This window comes from Chelonia mydas, chromosome 7 (genome assembly GCF_015237465.2).
Source record: "Chelonia mydas isolate rCheMyd1 chromosome 7, rCheMyd1.pri.v2, whole genome shotgun sequence".
In the NCBI taxonomy this organism is placed as follows: domain Eukaryota; kingdom Metazoa; phylum Chordata; order Testudines; family Cheloniidae; genus Chelonia; species Chelonia mydas.
Genome location: NC_057853.1, coordinates 101,228,795 through 101,256,465, shown reverse-complemented (window position 1 = coordinate 101,256,465; position 27,671 = coordinate 101,228,795). Strand labels below are relative to the sequence as shown.

At 42.7% G+C, this 27,671-nt stretch overlaps 1 protein-coding gene across 1 annotated transcript in view; it reads right to left on the bottom strand.

Annotated features, from left to right (window-relative positions):
• ADAM12 (ADAM metallopeptidase domain 12) overlaps positions 1 to 27,671 on the bottom strand; it is a 341,603-nt gene that overhangs the window by 288,659 nt on the left and 25,273 nt on the right. Inside the window, exon 2 of the mRNA XM_007053046.4 lies at positions 21,564 to 21,697. Coding sequence (XP_007053108.2) covers positions 21,564 to 21,697 — 134 coding nt within the window. The remainder of the gene's footprint in view (positions 1 to 21,563; positions 21,698 to 27,671) is intronic.

The following is a 27,671-nucleotide window of genomic DNA, read 5'->3' as shown; positions in this document are numbered from 1 at the left end:
TAACATGGCACACATTAAATGGATTAAAATCTGGCTAAATTATAGGTCTCAAAATGAAACTTTAAACAAGGAACCATCAAGCAAGTGTGTCTCTAGTGAGGTCCCACAGGGATCAGTTCTTGGTCCCATGCTATGTAACATTTTTCTCAGTGATATGAAAGAAAACATTAGATCAGGGGTGGGCAAACTTTTTGGCCTGAAGGCCACATCTGGGAATGGAAATTGTATGGTGGGCCATGAATGCTCACAAAATTGAGGGTTGGGGTGAGGGAGGGGGTGTGGGCTCCAGCTGGGGGTGTGGGCTCTGGGGTGGGGCCAGAAATTAGGAGTTCAGAGTACGGGAGGGAGCTCTGGTCTGGGGGCAGGGTGTTGGGGGGCAGGGCAGTGAGGGCTCCGGATGGGGTACAGGCTCTGAGGTAGGGCTGGAGATGAGGGGTTGGGGTGCAGAAAGGTGCTCTGGGCTGGAACCAAGGGGTTCGGAGGGCAGGAGGGGGATCAACGCTGCGGGAAGGGGTTGGGGCATGGGAAGGAGCAGGGGTGCAGGCTCCAGGCGGCGCTTACCTCAAGCAGCTCCCAGAAGCAGCAGCATGTCCCCCCTCCAGCTCCTATGCAGAGGCGCAGCCAGGTGGCTCAGCGCACTGCCCCGTCTGCAGGTGCCACCCTTGCAGCTCCCATTGGCCGTGGTTTCCCCTGGCTGTCCCTACACTTAGGAGCCAGAGACGGGACATGCTGCTGCTTCCGGGAGCCGTGCAGAGCCACAGCACACACAGAGCGGGGCAAGCCCCCAGCTGGAGCACCAGAGCAGGGCAAGCCCTGGACCCTGCTCCCTGGCAGGAGCTCGAGGGCCAGATTAAAACTTCTAAAGGGCCAGATGTGGTCCCCGGGACATAGTTCGCCACCCCTGCATTAGACCAACACTGGTAAAGTTTGCAGATGACACAAAAATCGTGGGAGTGATAAATAATCAAGAGGACAAGTCACTGATATCGAAAGATCTGGATTGCTTGGTAAATTGGGCTCAAGCAAAGAATGTGTGTTTTAATATGGCTAAATATAAATGTATACATCTAGGAACAAAGAATGTAGGCCGTGCTTACACGATGGGGGGAGACTCCATTCTGGGAACCAGTGGCTCTGAAAAATATTTGAGGGTCGCAGTGGATAATCAGGTGAACACAAACCCCCATTGCAGCTCTAGAGCCAAAAGGGCCTTGGATACATAAAGAGGAGAATCTGGAGTAGGAGTAGAAAGGTTATTTTACCTCTGTATTTGCAGGGTTCATGGAAGAGCTACAGGAATAATTAAAGGATTAGAAAACCTGCCTTATATTGATAGACTCAAAGAGGTCCATCTATTTAGTTTCACAAAGAGAAAGTTAAAAGGTGACTTGATTACAATCCTTAACTACCTACCTGGGGAACAACTGTTTGGTAACAGGCTCTTCAATTTAGTAGAGAAAAGTAACATGATCCAGTGGCCGGAATTTGAAACTAGACAAATTCAGACTGGAAATAAGGTGCAAATTATTAACAGTGATGGTGGTGACTAGTGAGGCCTTGGAATCTATGAAAGTAAGTAGCAAAAAGGATTTTGTAAGTGAAATAAGGCAAAAAGTATAAAAAACCCAAAATACCTAAGTCTTTATTATTATTAACTTGTATTCTATAACCATGTTTTATGTTCACTTAGCTTCATTGCCTCACAGAATCGACTGTATTTGCAACAGTTTGAGCTTCTAAAGCTTAACTATATTCTGAAATTACATCCTTGGGGAGAAAAAAAGGGGGGGACTCAGAATTTATTTAAGGCAGAAATTTAATACAATTAACAGCGCCCTCTCCCCGCACCCCTCAACACATGAAACACCACCTCTAAACCATGTATATAAAAAATTTACTAATTTTGTTAGCAGCTTCCTTGAGATCAGTTTGCAAAATCAGTTTCCGGTAGAAAAGTTTTTATACAATTTAAATACTTGACCAAGATTGTGTTATAAAAATGACTCTCAAATGACTCTTAGGATCTAGACTATATTATGGAGTTTTAAGCCATTTTATAACATAGTTCAGACTTGTCTACAAACTGAGCGCTAAATCCTTGCCTGCCTTATTTATGCAAATGGTCGCACTGATTTCAATGAAACTATTCAAGTGAGCTGGGATCTAGCTATGCGTCAACAGCATCTTTGTTGTTAAGACTCTTACTTTCAAACAAAACACCTAAATAAACAAATACAGTCTGTAGAAAGGTGCCAATTGCTAACGCTGTCTGAAAACTCTTCATAGGTAAGGCCCTTGATATTAGTGCTGCATTAAAAACGGAGTATAGTAAAGCCTTGATTTTACGAATGCCAGTTTTGCAAACGACCAGTTATACAAACCAGACATCACATTTACAATAGCTGGATTTACTGAAGCTACAGGTTCAGTTCAGCCCTTCATCCTTCAAAGACAGTAAGCTGCATTGTACTCAGTTTAATCTGTGGAATGCTATGAGATAAGGGTCTGATTCTGTGAGATGTATACTACTCTCAGCTGCGACGGAGCTCAGGGCACTCATCACCTTTAAGGTTTATTATTACAGGAGAGAACCTTACACAGCAGTTAGAATGTATTCAACTTTACTAGAGGCAGCCCATGTGCTTTATTATTACCAAGCACTAAAAGTATGTTACGATGAAAGCGTATGAACATCGGAGACATTCCTTTTTGCCTATAGAGGAAAGATCACATTTTCACAGCTGGAATAAAATAAGACTTTACTTTCCAGCATCGAAATTCATACTTTATGCTTGCAGAGTCTGTTACAAGAAAGAAATAGCCAAGAATGGGCTAAATTAATTCAATATGAAAATGTCTCAGTACAAGCATTTTACACACACACTAAAATGCAACAAAATTGCAGCAAATTAGCTGAAGCTTTTAATATGATTAAAGGGTTACTGGGTTACAGGCTTTAACTGTATTCCTAAGTAAGATCAAAATTACTTTTTCCCTTTATGATGGAAAATATGATTTGGGGATTTTTTAATACCAGTCTGAAAATTCACATTAAAGAACATCACATTAGACTACATCATGTAACACAGGAATGTATTAACAGATTCTGGGCCCGAAGTCTGAGACGCTACCTCATCGTTGGTGGGTCAGAGGCAACAAATGTGACAAAGAACCGCTGAGGAGCACCATTAGATACAACAATCCCTGGCAAGTTCAACTAGGGTAGTAGGATCAGTGGGAAAACTGAGTTGGCCAAGACCATCACACATCATACTGCCAACCTTCACTGGCCAAGTAGGACTAAGTTCCAGCCAAACTTCTCAGCATGACATATGCTTATGGAAGAGATTTTAACCCTGCAGGGGACTCCAAAATGCTGACGAAGAGGCTGATAAATTATCTAATAGAACCCTGCCCCCACATTTTTTGTATATTGAAGCAGCAATGCCTCTTAATAACAAGGTCCTTTTATATAGAGCTTAAGCATCCCACAGAACTTTACAAACTTAACACATTGCACCATATTCTAGGATGAAACCCAACAATGCTTTAACACCTCTCAGTACCCAAGTAGTTTAGAGGCAGGAAATGAACACTATATCCAGTTGAAACTGGAGCATCGGTTCAGTACTGACTAATGGAAAACAACATCCCCTACTGAATTACCAACATCACTTCTTAATAGTCCTCTGACATCTCCAATCCAAGAACTCAAGTCTAACACTCCCTAGCTTGGTAGATCTAAGAGGATCCTAACACGTAGGTACTAAAGGATGCATTTTTTTGCAGTTTAATATGGGAAGTACTGCATTAGGCACTTTTTAAAAGTGGATTATACTCTTATATTGCACTTTTAATCAGTAGATAACAAAATGCTGTGCAAAGGAGATCCAGTATCATTATTCCATTTTACGGAGGAGAAACTGAGGTATGGTGAGAATGGTCACCAAAAAGGCCAGTGGCAAAACCAGGAAGAGCATCCAGTCCACTGCTCAATCCACTAGGCCAAAGTGGCTCCTCTATTAGTTCTGAAGTTTGATACTGACTCACTTTCATTATGGGACATAAGCAGCTCTTACCTGATTTGCAAATATGGGTTTGAGACATAGCAGGGTACAATCCAAACTAATGAATAGTTGTGTCACTCCTGTCCTTTAACCTGGGATGCCCTTTACAATGTATTGCTGCTGTAGCCTCCAGCCTGGATTGCTCACAAATAGCTTCCAGCATGCAAGTCACTCCCAGCTATGTCTGTTCCTGTGCTGCTGCCACTCAGCCACACGGCGGCTCTACCAGTCTGGGTTATACTGCAGGGTGACCCCATCGCACTCCCAAGCTTAGGTTTTTCCCTCAGAAATGTATGTCTTGTATTGCCCAGCCCTGTCCTAGACAAGACAAAGTTTATATAAAATCAGTTATTTCTTTAATAGATGTAATAGGCACACAATTTACCACCCCAAATGGAGTTTCCTGAAGACTTCAATTTAAACACACTGGATTAGATAAAACAATACTACAAGTTTATTAACTAAAAAAAGAGATACATTTTAAGTGAGTACAAGTAATGAGGCATAATAATCAGAAATTGTTACAAGAAAATAAAGTTAAAACGCTACTGGTGGGCCTAACTTAAAACTATAACAGATTCAGGCAAAGTTTCTCACCATATTCTTTCAACAGTCTTACCGACCAAACCCTTTAGGTCAGGACCCCTTTTTCCAGAATCCAGTGAAGGCATCCTTTGTTGCTTCAGGTATAGAGAATGTCATGGATGGGGAGGAGCAGGGTATCATGAGGTGTTTTCCCTTTTTATAGTTTCAGTACCCTTCTTGAAAAATATTTCCAGCTGGGTACCAGGAGACAAAACATCAATGGGGAAGGATGTTCCCTGCAGCTTTTTACTCACTTGTTTGAGTTTCCACTGTTTCCCTTCCTGCTTGATGACTCTGTTTACTGCTTAAATGCAAAGTAAGAAGAGCACACATTCCTTTGTTTGAGACCAACCTGTGTGCCAATCTCAGTTTGGAACATGTGTTAATAACACCATACAGTGAAATCTTATAACTTCACATACAATGTAACCACACACATTTTATCAGGATGATACTGATCAGAAAATTATGAGTTTCCAAATGATACTTTACAAGGCATACTTTGTACAAAGGTATTGCAATAGTGTATAAGGTGCAAATACAGGGGTACATTCTGTAACAGGGTTTAATAGACTGTAATGAATATCTATTTTATTAAAATGGCTGCTATTCCAACACTAAATGCTAAAAAGAAAGCAGAGTGATTACCTTTAAAAAGGTCAATTGTCTTGGTAACTTAATATAATCACTGTTGTATTTTCTCTACTAAAGATGTGGAATGCTACAAATACAATGAAAGCAAAGTTTTTAAAGAAACAACCTTTGTTGTAAATGAAAAAAAAAAGTAAGTACACATATAAAATTAACTAAATACTTATTTTCAGTTTTCTTAGGGCTCGTTGTAGCGGGAATAAGTGGTCAGTTTTCAGAATGGAGAGAGGCAAATAGTGGCGTTCCCTAGGAATTTGTACTGGGACCAGTGCTGTTCAACATATTCAGAAACAATCTGGAAAAAGGGGCAAACAATGAGGTGGCAAAATTTGCAGTTGATACAAAATTACTCAAGATAGTTAAGTCCAAAGCAGAATGTGACGAGTTACAAAGGGATCTCACAAAACTGGATGACTGGGCAACAAAACGGAAGATGAAATTCAGTGTTGATAAATGCAAAGTAATATAACATATTATTATTATAAAGTAATATAACATTATATTGCTGTGGTGCTCTGTACCTCGATGGAACACCCCAGTCTCCATGTTCATCCTTATAAAATGATTGTGTGGTATCCAATGCAAAATTTGTCATGTCGGGTGTCTTCGGAAGATTCCTGATGCACTGAACATTGTTGTTATAGTAATGTTATAGGTTATAATTTCATGTACATAGTTATGAGGCTGAAAATGTGTCCTCATGGCTTAAAACAGGCCCAGGCAAAACTCTCCAAGAGCAGAGGGGCAGTTCACACTTCATCAGGACATGTATGGGACAAACCAAGCCCAGCCTCACTCGTTATGCCCTTCCAGCATGACTGTAAACGACTAATAACTACTCTCTGGGAACAGTTTTCCAACCAGTTTTGCACCCACCTTATAGTAGCTCCATCTAGGTTGCATTTCCCAATTTGTTTATGAGAAGGTCATGTGAGATAGTATCAAAAGCTTTACTAAAAAGTCAATATATACCACGTCTACTGCTTCCCCCCATCCACAAGGCTTGTTACCCCATCAAAGAAAGCTATCAGGTTGGTTTTACATCATTTTTTTTTTTTTTTTGACAAATCCATGGTGACTGTTACTTATCACATTATCATCTTCTAGAAAATAATTGCTAATTGCTCAGATATCCTATTTACTGGTATCTCCTCTAAAGTATGCAGCATCACAAATGGGAACACTGTCCCCTAAGTTTTCGAAAAGTTGCTTAGATTGAGCTGCATAAACTCCATTGACACAACTCCAAGTCTAAGCTTTGTAAATTACTTTACCTCAGAAGGAGCAGCATGGGGCCTGTACAACACAGTCCCAGAGCGCCACCTCATGACAGAATGGGGTGTTTCTGCAGCTCTGCCTCAATTTCCCTTTTGTCAGCTTGTGACCTGCTTATGTCATAACAGTGATTTGACCCTCCAGTTAAGTTTCCTGAGAATGTTAAACCACTTCCAGGGTAATAGAGTCCACCTGATACAGTCCAATAAAACAAAATGTAGCAGCAAGTGATTCTTCTGTGCCCAGCCCTTACAAAGCTGGTCTCTGTCCTTAGCTATTGAACTCCCCTCTCCAGTCAGCCACTCCCAGATCCTCCTACCTGGAGTCTTTCCCTTCCTTGCCAGGCCACTCCCACCCATACCTAGCTGAAGTCTTTTTTCCCCTTGTGTCTCAGGGTCTCCTGCAGGAACCTATCCACTCTCTGCTACCCTTGCCACCCTCTGCTGCTGGGCTTTCTTCCTTTTAAGTCCCATAGCCTGTCCAGGTGAAGCATGGTGGGGCTAACTGAACAGGGCTGACTGACAAAAAAGCCTCTTGCCCTTAAAGGGGCAGATCATCTTCTTTCACAGCTCTTCTGAAGCAAATGAAAACAATTATCTCTTGCCTGAGGGCTATACTCTGTATGAAAAACTTCTGTGGGACTTCTCCTGTAAGGATGGGTTTGTAGGCTCAAATCCTAAATTAATGGTACATTATAACAACAAATAAAAATTCAGAGTTTCTCTGATTTGGGATCACCTTGCATAATTATTGTGACCTGTTAACTTGCATTCCCCCATTTCAGTGTTACTTCACATTCCTCCCTGAACCCTCCACTGGGGCTCAACTGAGCTACCATTTCTGTCAGTGGACAATTTCCCATTCATTTCTACAGGCAATGGATTGGGCCCTCACAGTAGAGATGAACATTGAAGCACGCAAAAAGGACAACCCAACTTTTTTACTCAAACCTCAACCTGAAACTCAACCTGTGAAATAGCATCACATCCTCTGACAACTATTAATTACATTCAAGGCTATCCTGATTACATGCAGATCATCAAGAATGTAGTATGTGTTAATCAGAGTAATTCGTAAAGAACTGAATGACTGAGGCAAGGAAAAATACAAAAACTATTTCTTCCTAAACTCAACCAAGTGAAATACACACTAAGGGCTTGGCTACACTTGCAAGTTAGAGTGCATTAAATCAGCCCCAAGCGCCCTAACTCCTGAGGTGTCCACACTTAGAGCGCCTGGACTCTGCAGCTGGAGCGCTCCTGGTAATCCACCTCCACGAGAAGCATAAATCTTGCTGGCTGAAATGCCTGGGTGTCAGTGTGGATGACGTGTTGCATTACTGCGCTGTGATTGGCCTCCGGAAATGTCCCATAATCCCCTGAAGTCAAGTGGCCACTCTTGTCATTGTTTTGAACTCGGCTGCAGGCATGTAGATATCCCCTTTCAAAACTCCGTTTCTGACAGCCCAGCTGGCATGCTTATCTGCTCCGGGACAAAGCAAACCATTACTGTGGAATGCTGCTGCCCCCAAGGCAGGCGTGTCTGCGTGGGGGAGGAGGAGGCTGATGTCAGGGTTTCCCCCTGCTGCTGTCTGAACTTACAAGGGCTTGGCTACACTTGCAAATGTAGAGCGCTGGGAGTTAAACTAGCCTTTGGAGAGTGCAGCAGGGAAAACGCTGCCGTGTTTACACTGTCAGCTGCAAGCGCAGTGGAGTGGCCACATTAGCAGCTCTTGCAAAGCCACAGAGAGCAGTGCTTGTGGTAGCTATCCCAGTGTGCAAGTGGCTGCAGCATGCTTTTCAAATGGGGGGGAGTGGAGTGTGACAGGGAGTGTGTTGTGTGTATGTGGGGGGAGAGACAGTGTGTTTTGGGGGGCAGAGAGTGTGTCAGCATGCTGTCTTGTAAGTTCAGACAGCAGCAGGGGGAAACCCCGACATCAGCCCCCACCCTCTCTCTCACACACGCGCCTGCCTGGGGGGCAGCAGAATTCCACAGTAATGGTTTGCTTTTTCCCAGAGCAGATAAGCATGCTGGCTGACTTGTCAGAAATGGAGCTTTGAAAGGGGATATCCGCATGCCTGCAGCTGAGTTCAAAACAATGACAAGAGTGGCTGCTTGACTTCAGGGGATTATGGATCATTTCTGGAGGCCAATCACAACACAGTAATGCAACATGTCGTCCACACTGATGCCCGGGAGTTTCAGCCAGGGCGCAGCAAGCTTTGTGCTTCTTGTGCAGGTGGATTACCAGGAGCGCTCCAGCTGCAGAGTCCAGGCGCTCTATGTACCTTGCCAGTGTGGACACCTCAGGAGTTTGGGCACCTGGGGCTGATTTAATGCGCTCTAACTTGCAAGTGTATCCAAGCCCTAAGCAATAGAAAACGACGATATTCTTGCCAATTTACATGCACAACCTATTGAGGTAGGACACCAATACAAGTTAAAGAATAGAAGAAATATGGCTTAACTACATATTTATAGCTGGTCTTCATCTTTGCAGTTCGGAGCTGGAGTTTCTGTTCAAGCATAATTTAACACCAGGAAAAAATATAAGAAAGTTGCTATGAGAAATGAAACTCAATTTTTATGATTTCCAAGTATTTTCTCCCAGATTTTGTTTTGCATGTTTGAGGGCCATATCTTCAACTGGTGTAAATCAGCTCAAGACAATGGAGCTACACTGATTTATACCAGCTGAGGATCTGGCCTTGAGAGTTTAAAACTTGGTTAGTCACTTAACAGCACACAAAATCACTTTTTCTAGTCATAATGAATTTTTAGTATATTTGGATTTTCAAGTCAGCAGTACTGGAGTCATAATCACAGTACAGCATTCTAATAGAGTTAGAAGAGTCTCTATTTTTAATAAAGCCCTAGATAAAATATGTTAGAGAAAGTAATTTTTGTCAAACATTTTTTGCCAATTTCTTTTGTATTGAAAATGTTTCCAACGTATCTCCAAATATATCTGCTGACTCTTCCTCCCCCCGCATTTTGAGCAAAGAGTTTTAGAACCATATTTGTCCCTGTAAGAAGCTGTGTGGAGGCAGTGGGGATCCACACAAATGACCATGCCTTCTGCCTGGATTCCAAGAGCCAAAGGATCTTTCTGCAGATTTCAAGATCTGTGTGTGTTTGGTCGGTCTCACCTCTGCCTGCTATGCTGCATAGCTAAGCCCTCCACACACCATAGAGAGAACAGAAACTCCACCTGTGGAGACTCACTGAGCTTCCTCCTTCTAATTGTGAGTCCAATTTTCCCATCCTTATGCACACTAAAGGAACACCTTATTTCTCAAGTAGTTCCTTTTATTCACTGAAATCGCTGGCACTACTCAAAACAGTAATACTCAATGTGCCTAAAGCAGGCAGAATTAGGCTCATAGTCTGTGGAAGCTTGTTATGTGTGTCTAGCTATTTATGACCACTCACACCATTTAATAAGAAACCAGGGATCAATTTCTCTCTTATCCTTTGTGTGTGTCCCAAATTATAGCCTTAAAAACTATTTTCTCTTCATCCATGGATGCGCCCTATGTTGACAGATTATGTAAATATATCAGAGCCTCTTGAAACACAGCAGTGAGGCTTAGGCTGATTACCAGTAATGAAGACAAACCACAGCCACTTGACAGGAAAACAGGCACTGACAGTTGAAAGGCTCAGGTCAAAGAAAGCTTGAGTGTGAAAAGTTAACAGAAGGGTGCCATGGGACCATATAAAAACACTACAGGAAGGAGGAACTTTTCTCCAAGGAGGACACCAGGGAAAAAAACATTTGGAGTAGTCTAATATTCCACCTCTAAAGACTAGGGGGCAGATTTACAGTGGTATCTGGGTACAAAAAGATTTAAATAGGCACGTAGTGAGATTTACAAAAACACATAAGCAGGCCAAGCACTTAACTCCCATTGCCTTCCATTCTGACACCAATGGGAATTAGGCACCCAGCCTACTTATGCAGTTGTATAAATCCCACTAGGCACCTAAATACATTTGTAAATCTTGATCCTTGATCCTGTTGCAGTCTTCACATGTGCCTATTTCCCCAAAATGCCAGTGGGTGCCTTATGAATGCCATAAAGAATGAGAAAGGGAAAACCAGCATTTGAATGCCTCACGTGCTAGGCCACAAAATTGGGGGGGAAAGTAGCCCACATTTTTTAAGAGTATATACCCAAGGTATATACTCATTTAGTAAGACATGGGGACTATTTCATGTGTTCATATGCACACTTAAAATGCCTTTCATCTCCAAGGATCCCAAAGTGCTTTAAGAACTGAACCAAATTCTGGCCAAATGACAAAAAGCCAGGAGCATCAGCAGGTGTCTGTTTTCTAACAGAAATCCTGTCGGCAGAGGGTAGGATTCTATATTGGGACAGCCTAATGTGTTGCAGGGCACATGTTCTTTCATCTCTGCTCTGGATGGTGATTTGCACATACTACGGCAGTGTGAAGATAGCTGGTATTTTGGCCTGGCTATGCCTTTTTTCACACCCTCCCATTTGTGTTTTGTCCACAGCCAGAAGCATTAGCCACATGCGCTTCCGTGTGCACCTCTGTGGTGTAGTACTGTAGGATGTGCGAGAAGTTACTGATCTGTACAGTAACTGGAATTCAAGATGTTTTGTCCCTATCGAGGCTCAAGGTCTGCATGAGCATGGTCTCATGAACTCAGCTTTTTGTCAGCACGGTCCACAGATCCGCACCTATGCCCTATACATTTTCATGTTGGTATGCAGGTATATGGGAAGGGGCAGACCCACTGCCGCTCCAGTTCCTTCTCAAACACAAAGTCCAGAGGCAAGGACTCTGGATCAGAGGGGAAGGAGAGCGGTGGTTGAGCACCCATAGGGACAAAACATCTTGAAGAACTCCAGTTACTGTACATGTAAGAAAAACTGCTTCTTTGAGTTATTGTCCCTACAGATACTCCATGCCAGGAGTCTCTCAAGCAGTTCCTCAGTACAGAGGAGGGTGCTGGGGAGATGCATTCAGTGCAGATAGGATCACAAAAGACTGCATCCTCTCCAGAAGCAGGCATGATAGCATAGTGCTGGGAAAATGTGTGAACAGATGGCTAGGTGGTAGCCCTGAAAATGTCTGTGATGGGTATGTTCTTAAGTCGGGCTGTGGAGGTGGATTGGGCCTTAGCGGAATGGGCAGTCAACCTTAGCTGGGTGGTGAGCTGCAGAAGCTTAGCAGCATGTCAGAATGCATCCTGAAACCCATTATGATAGTCTGCATGTGGAACTCCGTCACCTCTTCATTCTTTCTGCAAAGGAGACAAAGCCCTTCATTCTTTCTGCAAAGGAGAAGCCCTGAAGGGTTTAGTCCTATCAAGATAGATGGCAAGAGCCCTTCTTACATCCAGAATATCAAGATTGGCTCTCTCTTTCAAAGAGTGAGGCTTGGAGTAAAATACTGACAGCTAAATATCCTGATTGATGTGGAATTCCGATGAGCCCTTAGGTAGAAATGAGGATGGGGATGTAAAGTCACTTGATCGTGGTAGACCAGGGGTCAGCAACCTTTCAGAAGTGGTGTGCCGAGTCTTCATTTATTCACTCTAATTTAAGGTTTCACGTGCTGGTAATGCATTTTATTGTTTTTAGAAGGTCTTTCTCTATAAGTCTATATAATATAACTAAACTATCGTATGTAAAGTAAACAAGGTTTTTAAAATGTTTAAGAAGCTTCATTTAAAATTAAATTAAAATGCTGATCTTATCAGTTTAGTGCAGTGGTTCTTAACCTGGGGTGCACGTACCCCATGGGATGCGAGATGCCCTTTCTGGGGGTGCGAGACATGAGATTTTTTTACAAGGTAAATCATCGAAAACACAAATTAAGCACAGGCACATAAGTACAACTACTTTGTTTCATCAAACATATGTATTTATTAACAATATACATTTTTTAACGATTACGGTAATATACAAAGTTTTTAAGTTTTCAAGTTTTTAAGCTAATTGTAGTGTAATTTTTGATAAGGGCTGCAGAGTGCTGGGCCCAGGCTGGGAGCAGAACCCTGGGCTGGCTGCCAGTACCCGAAGCTGGCAGGAGGGCTGAGCAGAGCTGGAGGCCTGGACCCCAGCTGGCAGGGGGCTGGGCGACTGGAACCCCAGACCAGCAGCGAGGATAGCGGGGCTGGCGGCTGGTATCCCAGGCCGGCAGCAAGCTGAGTGGGGCCGATGGCCAGGACCCCGGCTGGCAAGGAGCCGGTAGCCAGAACCCCAGACCGTCAGCGGGCTCAGCTGGGTGGTGGACAGAATCCTAGACCGGCAGTGGCTCACCCGCTGCTGGTCTGGGGTTCTGCCGACTCCTGCCAGCCGTGGTCCCAGCCACCGGCCCCGCTCAGCCTGCTGCTGGCCGGGGGTTCCGTTCACCCAGGCCGACAGTGGGCAGAGCAGAGCCGATGGCTGGGACCCCAGCTGGCAAGGGGCCAGCGGCTGGAACTCTAGACCGTCCAAGGGCTGAGCAGGGCCAGCGGACAGAACCCCAGACTGGTGGCGGGCTGAGCAGCTCAGCCCACTGCCGGTCTGGAGTTCCGTCCACCGGCTCCTGACAGCCAGGGTCCCGGGCGCTGGCCCCGCTCAGCTCGCTGCCTGCCTGGGGTTCCATTCACCCAGGCAGGCAGCGGGCTGAGTGGGGCCGGCAGCCGGGACCCCGGCTGGCAGCAGCATGCCAGTAAAAATGGGCATGCGTGCCACAGGTTGTCGACCCCTGTGGTAGACTATCATGTACAGTGGGTCAGCCATAAGCACCCCTAGTTCTCCAACCATTCTGGATGAGATTATGGCTACAAGAAACAAAGTTTTGAAGGACACATGAAGAAATGAACAGCTTCACATAGGTTTGAATAAGGGTTTTCTTAAGGCACTAAATTAACATCTCAAGGGGGAATAGATGAGGAAAGATTAGACTAACCCTTAAGGAATCTACCAGTGGTAATGTGTCTGAAAATTGAATTAGCAGAGTTCAGTGACAACCCTGGTGTTTTTAAAATTTAGCAGGTAATTGAGTATGCTCGTAAGGACATAGTCAGAAGGAGACATGGACTGAAGAGCCCACAAGGCATGGAAACACTTCCACTTTTGGAGTACTTTTCCTCTTGGTGCATTTTCTGCTATTAAGCAGGACTCTGTAGCTCAAGAGCACAGTTTTATTCTATGCCTACCATCCATCAAGGAGCCAGGTCTCGGGATGCAGCAAAGAGAAGTTGAGGTGGGTTATGGTGCCCAATTCCTGGGTAAGAAGATCCGCTGTCCAAGGAACGAGAAAAGGCAGTTGGAGAGAGAGGAAAAACAGGTCCAGGAACCGTAACTGCCTCAGCCATGAGAGCACTATAAAGGATGGTTCCTGCTCTCTCTTGTTTTAATTTGTTCAGAACCTGGAAGAGAAATGGTGTCAGAGGATAAGTGTGTGGCAGAATGTGAGGCCAAGGGTTAGGAAGACATGTCCCCATTGAGTGGTAATCATGCCCTCCCCTCAACCAGAAACACCGGCACTTCATGTTGGACAATGCTGCGAAGAGATCTCTCTCTGGAAGACCCTGGGATTGACAAATCTCCTGAAAAACCCCAATTGCTGAGTTCCCTCGATGGTCCTAAAGGAAACGTCCGCTCAGGGAGTCGGCTATGATGTTTTGCAGATGCAGCAGATAAAAGGCTGAGATTTCTATATGGTGGGATATGCACCAGTTCCATAGCTTTCTGACTCTGCACATAAGGACTGGGATCTTGCTCTTCCTTGTAATTTATATAGTACACGGCTGCTCTGTTGTCCAACATCACTTTGACGAGTGGCCCTGACGTTATGTAGGAAGTGTTGACAAGCGTAGCGCACTGCCCAGAGTTTCAGAAAATTGATATGGAGGGATGACTCCTGGGGAGTCCATTTGCATTGAGCTGTGAAGTCCTAGAGGTGGACACCCTAATCCAGTAGAAAGACACCTCTGCTGGGGGAGGGTACAAAAATGGAACTCCCACACAAATCTTGCAAGGCTCCTTCCACCAGTTCAGGCATTCAAGAACCTTGAGGTATAGTCACACGTTTGAAAAGTTTGTGCTTGTTGTGAGTGTAAACAGACCTGATCCAGATTTCAGGACACAGAGAATGCAGTCTTGCATGGGCTGTTATGAATGTACAGGCTGCCATGGGGTCCAGTAGTTGAAGACAAGCCCTTTCTGTGGTTTGTGGGTTCTGTTGTAGCCTGGAAATGAGGCTGGATATTGTGGTGAACTTGTCTACGGGCAAGTACACTCTGTCAGTTGAGCTGTCTAGAATGGTTCTGATTAAGTCTATGCATTTTACAGATGTCCGGGTATAGACTTTTCCACATTGAGACGAAGGTCCTGGAAATGGAAGAGGGTTAGGGCCTGGTTGGTACCTGACTGCACCTCGAGAAAGGAACAACTCTTGAGCAGCCAGTTATTCAGATAGGGAAAGATGGGATAACATGATTTTGATAATTAATTGATCTTTAAATATTCATGGTAAATAGGCCTAATGGTAAATAGGCCTGTGATGGGATGGGAGCTGAGTTACCCAGGAAAGAATTTTCTGTAGTATCTGGCTGGTGAATCTTGCCCATATGCTCAGGATTTAGCTGATAGCCATATTTGAGGTCAGGAAGGAATTTTCCTCCAGGGCAGATTGGAAGAGGCCCTGGAGGTTTTTCGCCTTCCTCTGTAGCATGGGGCACAGGTCACTTGCTGGAGGATTCTCTGTACCTTGAAGTCTTTGAACCACGATTTGAGGACTTCAGTAGCTCAGACATAGGTGAGAGGTTTTTCGCACGAGTGGGTGGGTGAGATTCTGTGGCCTGCGTTGTGCAGGAGGTCAGACTTGATGATCATAATGGTCCCTTCTGACCTTAGTATCTATGAATCTATGTACTGCAATGACCACAAGGACCTTTGTGAACATTCTTGGGGCGGTCAAAAGGTCAAAGGGAAGGTACTGGTAATGATCCATGCCAATGAGATGGGTGCATAGCTATATGAAAGTATACACCCTGGAGGACTGGGCGAACCAGTAGCCCGGATCTAAAGATGGAATTAGTGTTGCCAAAGTTACCATCCTGAACCTTTATGTAAGGATAAAGGTATTCAGAGTGCTGAGGTCTCCAGCTTCCTTTTATTTTGGGAACCAAGAAGTACCAGAAGCAGAACCCTTTTCTGATCGGATTGGGGGGAATGGGTTCAATTACTTCCAGAAGCAGGAAAGATTTACCCTCTGCCTTAGGAGACCCTTGTGAGAAGGGTCCCTAAATAGGAACAGAGGGAGGGAAGGAGGGGGTATGCAGCTGAATTGGATGGAATATCCCTTCTAGGATCCATCTGTCTGAAGTAATGAGCTCTCAGGTAGGTAGGAAATGGGAGAAACTATTTCCATAGGGTGGAAGGAGCGTGGTTGTGTGCAGCATGAGATCCAGATTCATAACCCCCAACCAACAGGTCAAAATCATCATTGACTGGGAGGTGACTGTAGATGAGGTCCCCTTACTAGGAATTTGGACCTCTTTCTGGGTGGTCCTACTGGCCTCACGGAGGTTTGGTGTTGGAATTGGCAAGATCATTGTGCCATATGTAACTTGCTATAATTTCATGTTGAACAACGTTCAGGAAAACATCAAGCAGTACCAGAGATGGTAGAGAAGAATCTTCTCTTATACTCTTTGTGACCAGGACCCAAGGAAGATCGTACCAAAGCCTGGGTCAAAGGTAATTTCTTTGAGGAGCGCTTGAAGTCCTTGTGCTTGCAGGGCTCTGATCCTGGCACCAACAACAGTGCCATGCAGACCTGCTTGCCAGAAGACTTTTCAGTGTGAGGCATGGCAGACATCTTTTTTGCAAGTACTGGTATCTCAGCACTAGGCACCAGGATGCAAGGTCTCCTTGTTCCCTGCCATAGAGGTGGGTTTTTTCCCTTCTTTTAGAGTCTCCCTCTGGGAAATTGGGTCTTTTCCTTTTAGGAGACTTTGAAGTGTCTGAAGCTGCCCCATGGCCTCTGCTTACCAGGGCTGGAGAAATCATTGGAGTACTATGAGTGGCTGAGGCCAATATACCAGAGAGTTAGGTGGTGATGGACCCAGCAGGTCTTAGGGAACATACCATAAGAAGTGGCTTGAATCTATCTTCCCTCAGCTTTATAAATCTACTCTTGAAACTGGAACTTAGATGGGATGTGGGGCTCTCCAAGGCAGTTGGAATGCCTGTCACTAAGGGAAGAAGACCTGCTGTTAAACCCAGGGATTTTGGCATAACCTGTGCAGGAAAGGCTGCAAACAAAACAGGGACCAAGGGCAAGGAGGCACAGAAAAGGGGTGGGGAGGGGGGAAAGCTCCTAAAAGCACAAGCTTCTGCTAAAAAACAAAAAGCAATAAAACTAAACAAAAAGGAATACTAGTAAATAAAAGAATAAAACAAAGTAAGCTGTGTAGCTAACTCGCAGACACCACAATACTCTGTCTTGAGCTGCAGAGGGAGGGGTCCGCCCCTCCCTCTAGACCAGTGGTTCTCAACCTATTTACCATTGTGTCAGCCGCATCCAATACTACCTGTATAGCCCTGAGATTGTCACATGGGCAGCAGCTGTGTACTGATTGGGCCGTAAGCGACCCATGGGCCGCAGGTTGAGAATCACTGCTCTATACCCTCATTCCAGAGTCGGAGGATGCATTGGGCACAGGTATAGACCCATGGACACTGCTGACAAAAAAAAAAAAAAAAATCTCTGATCCAGAAGCCCGGTGTATGCACATCCTGATGTGGACCACCCATACAAACAAAACCATGAAGAACCACTCACAATACTGCCTGTTCATGCACTTTGCCTTCTTTACATTCATTCTGTTCCCACTAGTTAGGGCTTTTTCCTTCCCACCACCCACTTGCACCTTACTGGCTTTGGAGATTTACATGATCCACTTGCTTCAGCAGCAGAGCTAGTAAACTAGCCTGTCGATGGCCTGGCAATTCTCTCCCCTGTGGTACTGATAGGCTTGGCAGGCTCCTGACCCTTGCTCTGGCCCCGGCCCCAGCTCCAATTAGAGCCATTTTTAACTCAGGCATAATTACCTGATTTTCTCAGTTCCCTGTGATTGAGTGATCCGGCCTACATACTTAATCGGTAGGGTGTTATTACCCCAGGTATAGGACTGAAGGTTGAGGCCAAGCAGATGGTCCCTTAACGTTCTTATTTTAAAAGTCCTACTGTGCACTATAAAGTTATTGGCCCAACTTTCATCAAAATTGGCTTGATTTTTAAGACTCAAAACAGATTTGAAGAAAAAATTCAGCCTGGAGCAACTGGGGAGAGAGTATTTTTTTCTTCACTTGAATAACAAAAGCGCCTGAAATGATTTTGCTAACACCTTGGGTTGAGACCAAGCATGGAAAATGTCAGCACTAAAATGGATTTGTTAGGGAAAGTTTTGAACAAGTAAAAATGGGGAGTTAGAATGGAAGCTGGAATTCAGCCTTAAAATATAATACCACTATCAGCACCTTCTTTAATGCACACATATTTAGGAATAATTTCACTAAACACTAAAAAGCAGCCATATCTCAGTGTAATGTGGCAGCTGCTTAAAAGCACACAGCAATGCCACACAACTGTTTAGGAGCCTGATTCTGCAAGCACACACATGAATAACCTTACTCATAAGTAGTTCCACTGGAAACAACTGGATTACTCACAATAGTAGACACTACTCCTGGGAGTAAAGTGTTTGCAGGACTGGGTCCTAGGGCAGCACAAGAAATTAAATACTATATCTACTTGAAACTAAGAAAGGAATTTAGTTGGGCATAATTAAACATCCAAACTGGAGGTTAGACAGAACACTGGGGCTAACAACTCTACTCTTACCAAAAATGCCTTGTGAATCTTTAGAGAGACAAAGTGGGTGAGGTAATATCTTTTATTGGACTAACTTCAGAAGTTGGTCCAATAAAAGATATTACCTCACCCACCTTGTCTCTCTAATATCTTGTGATCAACACAGCTACAACAATACTGCAAACAACATTGGGGCTCTCTAACAATCACAAATATAGAGTTGTATATTCACAATCACAGATATACGTCTCTCTATAACTTATGTCAAAGATGCCTAGGTTATTTTTTTAAATATAAAGTGATAAGTTAGCTTGTGGGTGTGGATATGTATGTTTAATATATATACACATACACACATATTTTACAGAGAAGCAGTACCGTTTCCATAGTAATGTTCCAACTTCCATTATAAAAATTCTTCTTTGTTTCTGCACAGTTTGAAAAAAAAATCACTGGATTAATTTTGAATTATAGGTCATTTCAAATTATCCTGATTTGAAATTTTGGTTTTTTCCCCTACCACTTTTTTTAATCCCCTCTTGCTTGAAAATGGCTGGTAATTTCTCTCTGAACTTCCCATATTGTTAAGTATCCTTGAAAGTTCATGCGTCAGTTATGTCTATAAAAAATAGGCTGCAATTAAGAAGGTTAACAATTCTGGTTGCTGAGAGTTTGAGTCCCAATCCTACTACCATCAGTGACAGAGTAACTGATTTCAGTTAAGCAAGACTGGGCACTATTGCCCCAGTTCTGCTGGTTATTCTGCATGGGTGGACCCTTGCATGAGACACTGCTTCAGTATTAATTCAGGACCAGATTTTGATCTCAGATACTCCAATGTAAATCAGGCGTAGCTCCACCAAACACTGGAATAATTGAGAAGAGAATCTTCCTTGAGGGGGCAGAGCTACTGTGATCTACTGAACGACCAACACAATTCTGCGTGTTTAATTCGATGGTCTCCCATACAAGTGATAAGCAGGATCAACCTACCTTAAAGTTTTTGAGATCAAAGTAGATTACTGCTTGGGTGAATAGAGTGGAGTGTAATTATCTATTTTGAAGTATGTACCCAAGTAACTAATACATCAGCATTACACACATGCAATGACTGAATTGTTTACCTTTCTATATTTTCTACAACAGTGTAACTCCCCTGGTTACCTCTCACTTAGCATATACAGTAAAACAAAACAAAAATGGTGGCACATTTTCAAAAGAGGTAAAGAACAAAGGATCTTATTTAACTTCCAACACATTGTTTAACTTTCCTGCTTTTGATCAATAACATGAAAAGCTATTCATAATTTTTCTCCCTCAACCAGCATAACATTGTTGTTCTTCCCACAGCTTGATCTGCACTTATGTATTTAATTTATAACAGTTTCCATGGAAGAGAAATATTTTTAAGAAGTGCTGACACAGCAAATGGATCTGTCTACCAAACCACAAATCTTTTCTAATGTTCATCTTAAACTGCAAGCAAATCTGGGAAACAAATTAATGATATAAATCATTATCATTACTTACATAAAAGGTACTCAATTGTAACCCTTTCAGAAAACTACAGCAGCCTAAAGTATTCTACAAGGAGAACGTCTGTTTCCAATTAAATGTTCTAAAAATAGACTTGCACATACATTTAGGACAAAGCCATCCCAGTTCTCTCTCATAATATTTCACATGTTTTTATAGATTCACAACATCATCAGTCTTGTCAGGACCGACATTCAAATTCAAAAACGATACGACTATTCTTTCTTTCCAATTTAGGGGGTAAAAAAAAAGGAAGCAAAATTTAAATATGAATTTTTTTTAAAAGAAGTCTCGTCCATTGCTTTAAAATCTCTTCACAGCCACTTCTGTCAGTTGCTAGTTAGCACAACTCAAAAGCAGTATCCCTCAAAAGGAGAACTCTTAAGGTAATTTAATACCATTTCGCTGTAAAAGGTTTTTAAATTACAAGACAACTCTGCTTTTTGTGTGCGCTAAGCTTCTGTTTCATTTTACACATTATTTTTCATACATGACTTTTGGAATAATTCAAAAAGTGAACTGGAACAAAACAAAAATTTGCATACAAAAGTTAGGGAGCAAGTTGGGCACTTGATCTGTATGCTCATGCAGAAGACTAAGGGGGCATAAAAATGTCCTCTTACTCCTTTGTGTAGTCCACCAACATCATCAATGTGTGCATGAGAGGGGAGAGAAAGCTCAGTGGGGCTGGTCCTCCTCCACCATGTAGGGGGGTGAAATGTGGGTGGGGCTGGGAATGGGTAGTGCTTGGCTCCACCATCCTCTACAGTGCTGACCACCAGATCTGAGCCACCGCTAAGGGGGAAGCAATATAACTGGTTATAGCCAGTTGCAGATTTCCCCCCTGAAGCAAGGCAGGAAAGCAGGGAGCAACTGTGACTCAGGTCAGAATTCCTTCCCTTAGCTGCTCCTTGAGCAGCATGACTAGGTGGAAATTTCTCTATGGGCGATACGCAATGTCTTGAGCTAGCTCTAACAAGCAACATTACGGTAAGCAACAGGGAGCAGTCCTTGTCACAGAGTACCTACATATATGTTCTAAGTTACTCCAGGGGTAAATGGTCTCAGGATTTGTAAGGGAGCGGGTGCGTAAAAGTAGCATATAGTCAGTTGCATACACTGACTTTTCACTAAGCCCAGTCTTGCCTTTTACAAAAATATCTTCCCTAACCTTCCTAAAATCTTCCATTTCCCTAACCGACCTTTCAAACTCCTTCCCTTCCAAAGTTATCCCTGTGCTTTCTTTCCCAGATTCCTATCTGAAGAACAAAAAACCCACAAATGTTTGTCAAAACTTGTCAATAGATTTCAAGCAATTAATGTTAGCTACAGTATTCTGAGAGAGGTTTCTTGAAATTTAACTTTTTTCTATCAAAAATAAAATGTCACTTTGAATTGAGGCAAATGTTCATTTTAACCACTCAAAGATCTCACTTTTTTTTTTTTTTTTTTTTTTAAGATTTCATTCAAATCAGGCAAATAATCATGTCTAGCTGGCAGACATTTTATTGGTGACGTATATAGTCATTTGATTTCATGTAAAGTCTTTCAGTTGTTGCACAATGTTGTACTATAATAGTTAGAAAAATGAAAACTAACCTTTGAATCAATGCCATTTATTGGTTTCCATTGTTCTCCATTCAAAATGTAGGGAATTATTATCTCATAATGTTCTGACTGGGTCTTTGACATCTGTTGCCTGGAGGATTCCAATTTACTGGCCACATTCTCTCCTGGGATAGGAAAAAAAAGTTTTGTGTTAGTAGGAAATAGGATCTGACAACATAATCCTTATTAAGGTGACTTGGCAGAATATTTCAAAACACAGTAAGTTCAAGGAAGAATGAAATATTAAAACATAACAGGCAGATGCTTCTTTCCATTGAAATCAATGGCAAAATCCTCATAGAATTCTAAGAGAACAGGAGACAGAACCCTCTGGCTGTTAAGGCTATTTCTACTTTTCAGCAAACTTTGCACGTCTGTAAAAAATGCAATGAAAATAGAGGCTGGATGGGAGAGTGAAAAGAAGGACTCAGTGGCTCGAGGTAGCAGAACAAGAGCAACAGTAGCTCATGAGCAGTTGAAACCCCTCAATCTTAAAACGAGATGTGTAGCCCTGGTGCCATACCATAATATTTGCACCCCCACTCCATACTGCAAAGTAGAGTAATTAATTAATAACAGTAGCCTCTATTTAATATGACACAGAGGTAGTAGTTATAGTAAATATTTGTATTACGGTAGCGTTCAAAGCTCCTGATCAGTTTTGAGGCCCTGTTGTGCTGGATGTCGTACAAACACAGAAAAGAGACAATCCCTACCCTTAAAGGCTTACAGTCTAAAGACACAGACAAAGGGCAGGACATGGAGATACAACATGAGGAGCAATGAACCTGGTAAAGAATTGACCCTGTTTTGTTAGTTACTTACATTGTACTTATTTTTTGTGTCTTTAAATTTGGGGTAGGAGAAGGAAAGAAGGGCAAGTGAAATAGCTGGTCTGTCTAGCCACAATCAACAGATTGGGTTCTGCAGACCTCATGGCTAAGGGGAGCCTTAAAGAGGGACGTGAAAGAGGATGAGCTAGTATAGCTCAGATTTTATCAGGATTATTATTCCATATTCAAGGTAAGAAGTTAACAGGGAGATGGATCATTGCCCTTCAGCTGCATGTTCGCATGATCAGACCTACCGTGTACATAAAAATGTAGATAGGGTTTCTCTTCTGTGTAACCAGATCCCCGATTTCTCTTGGGTAATTTAAGCTTCCTACTATGCTTGTTACATAATATTAGTTCCTAAAAGATAGATGATGATCACAGATTTCCTCTTATGTTCTTTCCATTTCTTTGGCTGAGTCAGTTGGTCCTCATAGTTTGAGCATTTGAGTCATTGCACAGACATAATGATACAGTTTTAGGTTACTGAAGCCTCCAAGTTTATTGTGCATAAAGGGTTTAGCAATTTTAATCCTAGACTTTTTATTATTCCCCAAATACCTTTTAATCTACCCCATCTTATCCTTCTCCATGTGGAAATCTGCAGTTGTGCTCCACTTAACAAGTTAATATGAAATTTGTTCACCAAAAGCCTTAATACTCACTTATCTTAGCGGTCTCAAACTCTCTATCTAGACACGCAAGCAAGTTACAAAGTATTTAGAATCCCTACATGTCCAGGATGCACATCAGTGAAGAAAATATCTGAGAGAGAGAGAACATAAGCCCTAACTGAGTTAATGCTCTACCTACACAGTCAGATTACTTAGGTTCATATTACAGTGTCAAAAAATAAAAAAGCCATCTGCATGTAACATAATTTACTGGGCATTTTTCTATCCAAAAATACTAATGGTATTATGCTTGTCAAAGAGAACAGCTCTAAAAATCCCTGTAACAGGCTCTGGATTGGTGCTAAAAATAAATCTTAATTTATATAGGATGGGATGGTTCCCAAGTGGCATGGGGGGTGGGGAGGGAGGGAAGAAAGTCAAGGTTCTTATTACACTCCTGCCTCACACCACCCAGCCATGCCCCCTCTTTAGGATATGGAGCACCTCCAGCTGCAGTATCATTTCTCTGTACTTTGCAAAGTCTCTAAACTTTGGTCTATCCTTTACACAGCTGCATACAGGTGAAGGAAGAGAAACAGCTATCTTTGTCCCTCACAAGTAGTTCCTATTCTTGAAATATTGTACAAAACAGAGTACACCTGTCAATGCAATGCTTTTACTACAAATCTACATACCCACTCATTGCTCAGTGGTACAGCAGTGTATAACTGACAAAAAATGTAAACACTCCAGGAAATAAAAGTTAAGTAGGCTGCAGGCTAAAAAGAGAAAGAGTTAAAATGAGACTTTGACTGCAATGCTTTAAAGTATGACCTGGAGAGACAAAAAAAGGAGCTAATGAAGAAAGTAGAGAGAGGGGAGGTATTAATATGATGAGAAAAGGTGTGGATATGAAAAGGAGCTATGGTGCCTATTCTGAATAAAGGGATATAGATATATAGTAGGGGGTCTGGTGGAGAGATAAGTAAATAGTAAGAAATTAAAATAGAGTCCATAACAATCCAATTAAAAAGGGGGAATGCAAACAGAAGTCAAGCAGTCAAAAGAAGCCTGAAAGAAAGGGTGTCTAGAGTCAATGAACAGAAGGAAAAGGAACACAGAAATACAGGATAGCTTGGAACGGTGGACCCTATTTCGCCCTCAGACACAGCCAAGCAATCCCATATCAGTGTCCAGCCTGAGTCGCTGAGCTGGACACTGGACAGATATGCTGGTGGTGAAGCAGAGCTAATTGGTGGAAGCATTAGATGGCTGAAGCAGTTCTCCTCCCTCAGCCTCCACCATAGTAATGAACATCAGGGAATCCTCACCACATAGAATGAGGCCCACCAGTATTGGACCCCAGAATCCTGCCTACATTCTTCCACAGTAGAACCCCCCTGATTCCACTGCAAGGGCTCTCTCCAGGGTATGTGAAATAAAGGCAATGAGCCATGATTTTCCTCCTAAAGGGAAAAGGCGGCCCAATGTGTATTTGAATCACAGAATCATAGAATATTTGGGTTGGAAGAGACCTCAGGAGGTCATCTAGTCCAATCCACTGCTCAAAGCGGGACCAGCACCAACTAAATCAATTTGAGCTCAATTAACATTTGGTGCTGATTTCGCCATGAGTGGACTAATTAGAGAATCTGTATATAAGGGTAACAAAAGTCATTAGCCAGCTTGAATAGAAAAAAATTTCATGAGACGTGTCTGGTTTTTATGGATTTACCTGCTTTTCTCCTTAATCTGTTAATTGCCTTCTCAACCCACACATATTGAGCCTGGTTTTACTGCCATGTTGTCAGGTTAAAACAGAAGTTAACTCCACTCAAGTGCGGGAAAATGATTTTATGATTAAGGCACTGGAATGAGACTCAGGAGACCGCTAAACACAGAGGATGGGGTGAAGATTAAAGAGAATCTAGGCATGGCTCAACATGGGATGATACCAGGGTGGCTAAGTAGAACGAGGAGGATATGGAAGTAGAAATTACCACAGCAGAGGTGGAAACTCAAACAGCTTAATGGGACTAAAACGGGGGGGCCCAGATCATCTCCAGCCAAGAATATTAAAGGAACTGGCACATTAAATTGCAAGCTTAATAGGGAGAATCTTTAATAAATCTATAAACTTGGGGTTTATATTACTATACCCTATGACTGGAGAATTGCCAATACGGTTCCTATTTTTAAGAAAGGGAAAAAGGGTGATCCACAAAACTACAGGCTTGTTAGTTTGACCTCAATTGTATGCAAGGTCTTGAAACAAATTTTGAAAGGGAAAGTAGTTAAGGACATAGAGGTAAACAGTAATTATGGGTAAAAAAACAACATGGTTTTATAAAAGGTAGATTGTACCAGACTTAATCTCTCCTTCTTTGAGAAGATACCTGATTTTTTTAGACAAAGGAAATGCAGTAGATCTAATCTATCTGGATTTCAGTGAGTCATTTCATATAGTTTCACATGGGAAATTATTAGCTAAATTGGAAAAGATGGGGATTAATAGGAGAACTGAAAGGTGGATAAGGAACTGGTTAAAGGGGAGACTACAACTGGTCATACTGAAAGGTGAACTGTTCGGCTGGAGAGAGATTACTAGTGGAATTCCTAAGGGATCTTTCTTGGGAACAGTCTCATTTCATTTTCATTCCTTGGCATAAAAAGTGCGACTCTGCTAATAAAATTTGAGAATGACACAAAATTGGGATGTATAGCCAATACAGAGGAGGACCGCAATATCATACAAGAAGATCTGGAGGACCTTGAAAACTGGAGTAATAGAAACAGGATGAAATTTAGAACTGCAAAGTCACGCACTTCGGGACTAACAACAAGAATTTTTGGTGTAAGCTGGGGATTTATGTGACAGAGGAGGAGAAAGACTTGGGTTTATGGGTAGATCACAGGATGCTTATGAGCCACCAATGTGAGGCAGCTGTGAAAAAGGCTAAGTTGCAGTGCTAGGATGCATCAGGCAAGGTATTTCCAGTAAAGGTAGAAAACAATACACTCCAGAACTTAATCCAGCCAACACAAAACCAGAACCTGTAACAGTTCTAGACAAAAGGACTGTATTCTTCTCTCCCAACATCAGTGGAGTTAAACTGGTGGATGGGTCATGAAGATCAGGCCTATAGTATTTTATAGACTCCAACACAGGTTATTTTTACATAACTTTATATGAATGATTCTATCCCAGAATTTTTCACAGCCAAATCCAGCCTTCGCATACAGATCTGAGCAAGGTGATTAGAATGTGGAAAAAATTCACAAATGTAGTATGCACTGATGTAATAGAGCCCTGGTAAGGACTCCAGCATGGAGCCATGAAATTGATATGAATGACAGCCAACAACCCATGTAAGTAACACAGTGTCTACATGGACACTGCGTCACCTTAACTATACCGACATAAGCCCTATGCCTCTTGTGGAGGCAGAGTTATTATAACAGTGTAGTAGGGCACTTACACTGGCGGGAGCAAGGCTGTGGTGTGTACACCGAAACAGTTAGGTCGACATAAGCTGCCTTATGTCCACCTAACTATGGAGTGCGGACCAGGGCTAAGTCTCAAGTCCTCTACTTCTTTCACATTCTACTGAAGTGCTGTTGATCACATATGCTTTTAGAACACCTTGTTTTCCTTTCGCTTCTGTAATCCAGTCCCCTCACTGTTTTCTCTCTCTCTCTCTCTACTTCTCTTACCTCTTTTACTGCTTCCTTTGGTAGCTTTTCCTCCTCTTCCCTCTCCTTTCTCCATAAAAGTAATACAGGGTTCTCTCCCTGCTTCTTCCTTTTCCCCACTCTACATCTTACTCCTTGGAGACTTCACCTGCTCCCATGGTTTCTACTATAGTGAGCTGTCAACATAGAGATAAAAGTCTACCTCTCTGAGCCTGCCCTGTTCTTCTGCACTCAGAGCCACACCTCTCTAACAGGTATTACCTTGGACAGCCACTGTCAGCGCATGCGCAATATGACCAAAATGCAACTTACTTTTATTCCCAATCCCTGTCACCACCATCCTCCTTGTCTCTTAGGCTCACTAACACAGCATCATCTTTGACCTCTTCCTCGTCTCACACATGCATGAATATTGTTGCTACTTTTTCCACAATATTCCTTTCCACCCTCAAAGGTAAAACACTCGTCCACCCTCCATGTCATCTCCCACTTGACTACTGCACCTCTTTCTCTCTTGCCTCCCAGATACCAAGTTCACTCTCCTCCAATACTTCAAAATGTTACAAACAAAACCATGTCCTTGTCTATCAGTTACACCTTGTCACTCCTCCCACAGTTTAAATTGCTTCACTGGATTCCCCTTGACCATCAGAAGAAATTTTAAATTTCTTGCCCTCACCTTCATGGCCCTTCACAACTCAGCCCAGCCTGCTCTACATGTCTGGCTTGGTCTCCAGTTATGTTCCCTATCCTATTGGCTCTCCAGGGCTGACAAGTGTAGAAACTAGTAAAATGTTATTTTAATCACAGAAGTGAGCAGATATGATCCTGAATACACAAGGGAAGAAGTTCTGATTAGTAAAGAGGAGCCATTTTTATACAGTCACCTTTCAAAATAGAGTCACCCTTTGATAATTAAGAGCCTGATTCTGATCTCACTTGCACTGCTTATAACTTCA